We start from the raw sequence: 9978 nt of genomic DNA on the forward strand, positions 1-9978 counted from the left end.
GTTAAAAATGCATACGGAGTTTAGAAGCCATACTGGAAGCTCAAGCAAGCTTTTTGTTCTTGGATCACAGTCCAGAGGCCTCCATATTCCCATCTGACTGCCGGAGTTTGGTCTCATCTAAATGCAGCCCTCTTAACGTACCTTCATAACCAGAGTGAATCTTTTCAACCAGTGCTAGACAGCAAGGTTCCAATTCTGGGAGGGCAGAGCTGTGTACATGAACCAAGTAGGGGATGATCCGAAACGGGGAGTAATACTTCTCTTGCTCTCTGTCTCCACCTCCGCTGAAGAGATCAAAGATGATTAGTGCTGGTCCTTGGGCGCTCTGCTTGCCCGCTGTGAAACAGGCTAGGAAACATTTCATTGGCAATTCCCAAGACAGACATCCAGACTCAACATGTATAAACATGCTTGTTTTCCACAGGAGTTTAAAACTGTAGTACGAGCCGGGTGTGGTGGCGCATGCCTGTAATCCTAGCACTCGGGAGGCTGAGGCAGGAGGATCGTTGTGAGTTCAAAACCAGCCTGGGCTACAAAGTGAGCTCAAGGTCAGCTTGAACCGCATAGTCAGACCCTGTCTCAAAAAGACGAAATAAATAAATAAATAAACTGTAGTACGTGAGGACTATTATCTCTTGGAGTTCAAATGTTCAAGACTGAATTCATGCTCTTCTGTTTCTACCCATCATGCCCCTGCCCTCTTCCCCCCAGAGGATTCAGGACCACGAATCCCCAGGAGGTCTCAGCACTGCCGGGGAAGCTCTTGCCTACAGGCTCCCATCTTGCTCTCACTCCGCTCCTCCCACTTCTCCACTTCTGTGACTTCACTTCCTCCTTCACCCATAAGGAGGACAGCTTTTCCCAACCCCGCCTACAAGCATTCCCATGGATGTTTCCTGGCTTCTCTCTCTTTCTAAGGAGGATTCTCCACCACTGTCTAGTCCAAGGGTTCTAAATTCACCTATGTGCTGATGACTTACACATCTATCTCTGGGCTGGAGAACTAACTCTCCTACAGAGTCTCAACTCGGATCTCAAGCCTCTCTTCGAATACATGTTCTTGATGCCTTTCTCCAGGAGCTTTTCCTCCAACTTTGTCAATCTCAGTACAGAACTCTAGCCCAAACCCTGGTGTCATCTCTGACTTGTTTTTTTACTTCCCACGCTAAGTCAATTCCAGACTACTCTAACACTTCTGCACCACAGCCTCGGCGGCCTGTGTCCGCGTCTCTTCACCTGCTCTGCAGGGCCCTCTGCCCTCTGCCGCTCCACAGAATCTTCCAACACGGCAGCCATTGGGACTGACCCCTTATAAGGCACTTTCTGCTTTCTTTTTGAGAAGTGAAATTGCCTAGGTGTGTACAAAGAAACTTCCTAGAAGGAGGGACAACCCCTACTTATGCAGGTTTGGCCTCTGAATATTAATGCCATTTCCCATGACCAGGAATGAGATTCCTGGAGAAATACCCGACTCCGTATCTGTGGCAAGAAATGTCCAGGCTGAGTCTGGGGCATTGCACACCTGGCGCAAGGAAGGCCACTGAAACCACAGCAAAGTCTACAGGGACACAGCAGCCACTCCCAAGGATCCCTGCTGGCCAAAGATGGGCCCTGTCAGCAGGACCGAGGTGAATGGGAACATTCTCTTTTAGAAACTCGTTCGGAGATCGATGGAGGGAGCAACGGGGCACAGGAGATTTGCTCCAGAGAACTTAGGGAGAGTAGAGGAACTGGTGGTAGCAGAGGTGGCACCAGACTGGCACAGTTACTACAGCAGAGTGATTAGAACACACTGGTCCCTTATGCAACTTTGTCTACTTGTGTGTCATGCTAGAAAATTCTCAAGGAAGAGTTTTGGTACAGAATAATCAACCTGAACAAAATAACCCCTCAGAAGGCTTGCGTGGCTCACTGCTCTGCCTCCTTCAGGTCTGGCTACAATCAGGCTTCTTAAGAGAGGAGTTCCCTGATCTCTCGCTGTGCTTTAGATGCACCAAAATGCATGTGGAAATTCACCTGCCAGTGCAGCTATACTGTAGGTCTTTAAAGAGGTTTGGGTCATGAGGGACCCAGCCTCACGAAGGGATTAGGAAGCTCCCTGACACTGGGTTCGCTGAGAGCTGGTTCTTGTGTCTGGCTCCCTTGCACGTACCCCACAGCCTTTTGTTTGTTTGTGTTTTTTTGTTTTTTCCCTGGTGCTGGGAAACGAACTCACGACCTTGCACTTGCCAGGCAGGCACTGTGCCTCTGAGCTAAATCCCCAGCTCCCCCCCACAGCCTTTTGTTATGCAGCCCCTACCAGAAGCCTAATAAATTCCGGCACCACGCTCTTGGCCTTCCAGAGCCATGAGCCAAAAATATACGTCTTGGGGATGGGTGTGGTGGTGCACACCTGTCATTCCAGCACTTGGGAGGCTAAGGCAGGAGGATTGCTGTAAGTTTGAGGCCAGCCTGAGCAACATACTGAGTTCAAGGCTAGCTTGAACTGTATAGCGAGACCTTCTCTCAAAAAATAAAAACCAATACAACACTAAACTCAAAATACACCTCTTTTTTATAAATCAGCCAGTCTCAAATTCTGCAACTAAAAAAGACTTAAGACCACCCTGAACACAACAGCAATCTCTCCACAGCCCAGAGCTCTCTTCCCCTGGTCACTGACCCCATGGAACACAGTGCCAGCAGACACACAAACTTATGTTAATGGTCTCATCCCCGCGGTGTGTGTAAACAAGTGAGGGCAAGAACGGTGTTTTGTTCCCGGGACTGTAACACTGTCAGGCTCAGGAACAGGACCTAAAAATGTCACAAGACACACACAGCACTCACGCAGGCCCTGTTCTGGGGGCTTTATGAACAGTGCGCGTGTGAATGACCCGAGGGACTCCCACTAGCGTACCCTTCCTGGGGTGACCTCTTGCTTTGTGTCCAAATACGACTAACTCAAGTCTCCCTGACTCTATGGTATATCAGACTCGTCTACCATAAAAACTTTTCTCTTATCGAAATACAGCACTTAGTAGCTTCAGTAGGGTAATATTAACAATTGTAATGTCACTTGAAATATTTTCCTTTTTATTGTGCAAATACTATGTTGTAGTAAATTTAGAAGATGGAAAAGATAACAGTAAATCCTTACAAAACCAACACCTGTTACAGTCCTTCTAATCTATTGTCTCTGGGTCTTTAAAACCCTTCAATAAATATAAATCTTTTGCTTTCTTTAAAGTTACTTTAAAAACTAAAAATTGACAGGTGGCCAAGGGGAGAAAAAATACGGTCATTTGAAAATGTACTTCACATCCAGTGATTCCTGTGATTCTTATATGCCACTAGGGTCAAGAATTCTTTTTCCATCTTTTTTCCTATCGCATTAGCTTGTCTTCTCATGAGTTTGTTTCTTCTCGATTCAAATGAAAATTTCTTGTGATAAGAACCAAGTCTTTTTTTTTCAATCCACAAGAGAAATCTAGCTGAATACAAAAGAATCACAGTAAGTGCTAAATAAAAATCACAATATAATGCACATTTCTGAGCTCCCAAGCTCCTCTACTTACTGGATCCTGCAGAAAAAGGATTTCACTGGAGCATATTCATATTGTGATGCTAGAAAAAGAGAAAAAATGTCACTCTCTCCTTCTCAGGACAGCTCTTCCTCAGTAAGAGTCCTCTGAGGGCAGTCGGATTCCCGCCCCTTGTTCTGAGGACTTCGCATGGTCCCAGCAGCCCGCGGCAAAGCAGAGCACGGGCCTCGCCTCCTTCCCTTCAGACCTCCCGGCCTCGCTCCTGGCAGCCTTGCCAGGCCACAGTCAGTCTTTCAAAGGCTGCTCTACTCGCCCTTCGACATGGTCGTGCGTCCCGCTGCGCTGAGCCTGCGCAGCCCTGAACCACGGGGATTCGCCTGTTGTCAGTTCCTAGCTCTGCGCTGTACGAATCCGACTTTCTCCCTTTACTTTCAATTCTTCCCTTGGGTAAACGTCTCCGAGTGAGCTTCAGGTTAAGTGATATTATGACTGTACTAATTTAGTGTCACTAACCATGGTTTCTCTCAATATTTTTGGACAGCCCTCACGCCAATAGTTTACATCCACTTTCCTGATGTACTATGTGGCAATCTGGAAATAAACTTCCCTACTTTAGGGTCAAGTGGCCCTCAGGACCAGGCTTTGTGTCTCCTCCAGTGGTACATACTCCCTGAACATGCACTTTTGGGGCACTGGTATCCTGGGAGGAAAAGTCCTGATACATGAATCACTGAAAACTGCGAATGTGGAAAGACAGAAACTGAAGGGAACATAATCAGTGTGAACCCCACAGAATCAGAGCACTGATAAGGCCAGGTCTCCGCACTTCTCAGGGAATGACCACAGGGAGATTCAGAAAAATGACCTCTGCCGTAAGGTTAAAAACCGTTCACACGGTCCACACACGGCACCAGGCACCCAAACTGCAACAGCCTCCCCAGCTCCCTAAACACTGTAAACCAGACTAAGTGATCCCATGAGGCACTTAACACGTAGGCTGTAAATGTGTGAATTATTCTTGTTTCTACAGCGTGTGCTGAAGAAACAGCAGTCAGATCCTTCTGAGAGGTTTGTATAACCCACGTTATGTAGAAATATGTCCTAATAATGCAGGACCAACGGCTGGCAACAGCTACACGGAAAACTTCTGGGGTCCTCTTGCGTTCTCTGAGCTCAAAGGAAGGGACTGAGGGAGGTAACTTGGGCAGGGGCTCACCAAGAGCTCCAGTAAGAGTAGAATCCTTGAGATTTATGTGGCAGAAAGACAGTATTACAAGTAAACTAGATGTGCATCAGCTACTTATGGTGTAAGTAAATTTTGAGGTCCAAAAGACAAATATTTCAGCGCATATGAAGTTTTTGTGTGGAAGAAGAGTCTCAGAGCAATCAGTGATCAGCAAAACTGAAAGGATGTGACGGAGCTACACAGGCAATGCTGAAGAGGAACGTGAAAAAGCTGGCAAGCCATCTAATGTAACTGTGCTGTTTTTAGCTGCATCCTGGCCCGCAGAATAGTTCCTAGCCCACGGTGATGGCTACATAAACGCTCATGAAATGAATGACTACAGGAAGCAGAGAAACAAACAGAGAAAATTAAAAGATGAAGAAATGTTCTTTGAAAAGAGGAAAGGAAACGTAATCCTGAAAGATGGGAGAAGGAGGAAAGATGGAGCCAGAAGAAGGCAAGAAAGTTAGGCATGCTTCTAGAAGTTAAGTAAAAATAGTCGAAAAAGGGGGCACAAAGGTCCATAATTGGAAAAAAGAAAAAGGGAAGACTTTACTGGGTCAATGACTGGGTTAAAAAATCAGAAAAGGCCTATACTGTGTTGGCAGATACAAAAAAGTTCTGATCATCTGTTTCACAACGACATAAACATACGTTACACTGGTTTGTACACTTTAAGATGGCAAATTTTATGCTATATATTTTTTACCACAATAAAAATAAATGAATGTGAAACAAAGAAAAGGGCTTGGAATCAAGGAGACCGATATATACTAGGCTCTTGAGACACGCTTCACAAAGAACATAAAACAAATTATAAAGGGTGACTCTGAAAAAAATGAAGTAAGGATCACAAAGGACTGAATGTCACCAAGAAAAATCCATGGTCTCTGTTCAGCTAAACAAGCATTTTAGAAGAACAAAACAAAACCCTAAAGCAATCAATTTCATGAACATTTAGGAAAATAAAAATTGGAAAGTGGAGCAACTATCAGAATTTTATCTCTAAAGTTAAATATACAAAAACTTATGAAATCTCTAAAAAAGGAAAATCATTTAGTTTTATTAACTTAAAGGAAACAGAGCCTTCATACCAATTAAACTACTATACAATATGCTGGTCATCAAATTATATTTATAACATATAACCTGTGAAATTAATTTCACTAAGTAAAAGCAAATGTATTGTGTCTTTGTTATTAGAAATACTTAAAATGCTATTTTATCATATGCTCTTAAATAATTTGCACATTCTACATAATGCATTAACTTCTGTACTATTTCGGTAAGAACGAAGCTGTTCTTGCAGTGCGACACATGTCCGAACATTGGTCCTGTTACCTCTTTGGGTCCAGTCGTTCCAGAAAGTAAGCTGGGCTCGGGCAGTGTGCTTGTAGAATACCCTCACGTCTTGAGGGGCAAGCAGGTCGACAAAGTGAGAGGACTCCAAGAAATCTTTCTCACAATTCAGGATCGAAGTGGACTGTTCAGAAACGTGCACTAACCTTCCGGATAGAAATGAAAAGACTGCCACAAAAGTATCCTGTGAAAAACATTTAAACAAATGCAAATATTGAGTCACTTATTAGCAATACTGCTGACAGATTTCTACCCCTATCGATAGCTTACAACACACACAGCTGGAAAGGCAAAGGAACTCCCTGCCGAGTTTTCTCTACTGTGCTTCTTAAAAATTATAATAATATAATCTGCATTGAACTTGCAGGAGGTTTGACGTCTATGCAAAAAACAAAAAACACCAAAGAACACTGGCTCCTTCTACACAGAATAAACAGACAGACACATGGCACATAAACTTCGGATTGCTTCTCCTTTGCAAACAGCACCCTAACACCTGAAGAAAAGCTTCTGCTCGCTCACTCAGATTCTGTGTTTTCAGACCAAGCTTAAGGTGCACATCCTTCAGGAATCTGTCCTCAGCAGACCTCATTACATAACCCCACTGTTCTGATTTGTTTCATTAGACACAGATGTATTTATAATCAAACACTTTTTGCTAGGCTGACATCTGCTTCCCTCTCTAGCTTTATTTTTATCAGTATATGTGTGCAGGGCATAACAATTATATTCACGGTGAGGAGATGGCACAGATATGTAACACGTTCTTTTTATGTGGTCTTTTCTACCTTTCTCTCCTCCCTCCTAGTTTTAAAAAGCTTGCTAATGTGTTCTTAAACTTTAAAAAAAATCCATAGCATGCACATGCCAGAACTTTAGTGATTTTATTAAGTTCTATTATACTATTATGTAGCTTGTGCTGCAAGATCATAAAATCATTGTTACAATTACACTGAGGTCTAAATATCAAACTAAGTAATCACCATATCAACAAAAGGCAAGGCTTACTTATTTCTATTAGTAAGGAAAGATTCAAAAGATATCCTAAAGGTCTCTTCCAGAATCTCACAGAAAGTGACATCTCAACTCACCTCTTCTACAAAATCCGCCTGTTACAACTTGAAGTAGTAGGTATTAGGGAACTAAGAGTGATATAAATAGAAGGTAACAATTTGGAGAATAGAACGAGATGCAAGAAATTACTCTGTAGGTTTTTCTGGTCCTTAAATTGAGAGAACTAAGGGATGCTAAGGGGATCCAAGCAACTGACAACCAAAGTGAATGAAATACTACCCAGCACACGGAGTGCTGCGGCTGTTTTTAGATGTTTTCTCTGGCCAGGGCAAGAGAAACCACATGATGCCTCTGTAGCAGTTTTCTCCTTTAGTTACTTCAAATTGTGGTTACTGACTCTCAGTTACTATTTTTTAAAAATATGCAACAAGAGGACAGAGAGTCCTTAGGAAAAGCCACGAGCTTTGAGACAGCAAGATTCGTGAGCCCTTACTGTGTTCTTGGAAGTGTGCTCTGCAGCAATGGTGGCCAGCTCCTTGGGACTGTACGCGGTCACACCTGTCTGAGGTAATCCATTTCCACTGAGAATCTGGAAAAATTCACTGTTTGCTAAGAAACACAGGGAAATAAACAGGTAGTCCTGTGACAACAATATCTTATGAGGTCATTTTTAGCACTACCAAGCTGGCCTATTTTCTCGGGATAAGGACACCCTAAGTGCATTTTCCTCACATCCAGATCATTTTCTGCTTGCTCCTAAAATAGTTGTGCAAACATAAAGAATATGAATTTTATTAATTCTGCATGGTCTACGTCACAAGTCATAAGATACACTTTTTTTTTTTTGTCTTTTTGAGACAGGGTTTTGCTATGCAGTTCAGGCTGGCCTTGAGCTCACTTTGTTGACAGGCTGGCCTCAAACTCCCAATGATCCTCCTGCCTCAGCCTCCCAGGTGCTGGGAGTACAGACGTGCACCACCATGACCGGCTAAGATACATTTAATGTACTAAAACAAGTTAATGAAATTGAAAGTTCCAGATTCACACACGGGTTTTATGGTGGAAACATTACTCCAGCATTCAGAAACTATATATCACAGATGAAGCATATAGCTTTGTGCTGAAGACAACACAACTTTATCAAATCCCTTGAGGAGAAAAGTCAGAAGAAGAAAAACACTTCATCGTTAATGTGGTAAATTCTTCACATAACATGATTGCATTTTCAAAGTGCATAACAGAGAAATGTATTTTTAGTCGTGTATAACAGAGAAATGTATTTTTAGTCAAATATATTTTCTCTTATAACTTCCAAGGAAGACAATGCTCCTTTTAAAAGTCAGTCTTCAAGATGCGCTTATGCTAAACTCTTGTCTGTCTCTTGCAACAAATCAGCAAAACACTGCACAGGTACTAAACTTTTAAGACAGATCAGGTTCTTCTGAAGGCACTAAAGAAACTACTATTAAATTTGCTCATCTTGCAGAGGAAGTTCAAACTCCACCTGTGACTAACTTGCAGCGTGCGTGGCGGGGCACCCACACTGGTTTTCCCCGCAGCTCATTTACCTTGCACGTTGTGTACACAGCGAAGGGCATAGTTGAGGGCATCTAGGGTGCTTGGTTTACTGTGCTTCTCTGCTGGCAGGTATTTTTTCATTTCTTGGACAACCATTATAAGTTCTTCAGAAACTCTCTTTCGATCTTCTTGTTCACTGGAAGATTAAAATGAGAGAGAGAGAGAGAGAGAGAGAGAGAGAGAAATGGAAACGGGTCACAGACCCAGGATCCCTTTTCCCACAGGTAGGGAACCGCCGGCAAACAGATGGGAAGCTGTCCAGCATTTCCACCTGAGCCCCAACTCAGTTTCTTGCACCACTTTTTACCTTAAGAGCGCGGGTAACTTTCTTCGAAGTCTCGATTATTCCATCCTACCGCCCCCCCCCGCCCCCGCAACATTCGTGTGAACAGCCCTACACGCAGCTTTCCCCTTCCCAGCGCCAGCCAGGGCAACAAACACCTGGGTGTGGACAGGAGCGGGCGTCACCTGTGGCTGCTGTCCCCGTCTGTCCCCTGCAGCTGGGCCCAGGAGCCCCACGGCCCTTCGAGCGCGTGTCCCCCGGGCGCGGGCCGGTCCTCGCAAGGGTCCATCTCGCGCCGAGCCCCACGCCCGCCGCCTGCTTCTCTCCCGCGCGGGCTGCGACAGTCACCGAGTCCTCATTCTAGTCCCTGCCAGGGCGTTCGGGAGCGATCAGTCACGACCATCCCGATCGATCGCCGCCCACGTTCATCTCAGGGGCACTTTTCTCCTCGGCATGCCCACGGAGGCTTCTCGGGGCTCGCCTCTCCGGGAGTCCCGCCTGGGCGCGGGGAGAAGACAAAGGTGACGGGGCCACCGAGCCCTCGAGGCCGGAAGCCGGGCTGGCCGTGGCCCCGCGCGGCCCCCCAGGGGGTCCTCACCGCGGACCAACTTTTCCCCGCGTCCGTCCGGCAGAGTCTGCAAGCACCGCACGCGGGGCGGTCCCGCGGGGGCGCCACGTTCCGGGGGCGCCACGTTCCGGGGCCGCGGGGCTGAGCGCAGGGTCGGACGCCCGACCCCACCGGCTCGCAGGCCTCCCGCCGGGCCGAGCACTGGTCGCCGCCAGCCGCGGACGGCAGGTCGCGCGCTTAGTCTCGAGGCCCGCCGCGTGCCCCACGCGCGCCACGGGACCCGGCCCCGCCCCCTAGCGTGCGATTGGTCGCTGCGGGTAGTTGTGCGGGCTCTCATTGGTCCGGAAGCGGGACCCAAGTTCGGGCGCCCGGCTTACATAACCGTAGGCGGGTGGGCGGGGGCGAGGGCGCCAGAGCACGTTATATA

The 9978-nt window shown here is 46.0% G+C and overlaps 1 protein-coding gene across 5 annotated transcripts in view; it reads right to left on the reverse strand.

Moving 5' to 3' along the window:
* Per3 (period circadian clock 3) overlaps window positions 1-9763 on the reverse strand; it is a 42879-nt gene extending 33116 nt beyond the window's left edge. Inside the window, exons 1-7 of one of the 5 annotated variants that reach the window (XM_013504262.1) lie at window positions 9582-9674; window positions 9169-9350; window positions 8691-8836; window positions 7616-7731; window positions 6091-6292; window positions 3558-3606; window positions 142-284 (exon numbers count right to left, since the gene is read on the reverse strand). In XM_013504262.1, coding sequence (XP_013359716.1) covers window positions 142-284; window positions 3558-3606; window positions 6091-6292; window positions 7616-7731; window positions 8691-8836; window positions 9169-9272 — 760 coding nt within the window. In that variant the 5' untranslated portion in view covers window positions 9273-9350; window positions 9582-9674. Of the gene's footprint in view, window positions 1-141; window positions 285-3557; window positions 3607-6090; window positions 6293-7615; window positions 7732-8690; window positions 8837-9168 lie in introns of those variants that run through there. The other 4 variants (XM_013504263.1, XM_005404069.2, XM_005404070.2 and 1 more) reach the window with 4 other exon arrangements.
* Window positions 9764-9978: the final 215 nt, after the last annotated feature.

This window comes from Chinchilla lanigera, unplaced genomic scaffold, assembly GCF_000276665.1.
Source record: "Chinchilla lanigera isolate Chin_1 unplaced genomic scaffold, ChiLan1.0 scaffold00085, whole genome shotgun sequence".
In the NCBI taxonomy this organism is placed as follows: Eukaryota; Metazoa; Chordata; class Mammalia; order Rodentia; family Chinchillidae; genus Chinchilla; species Chinchilla lanigera.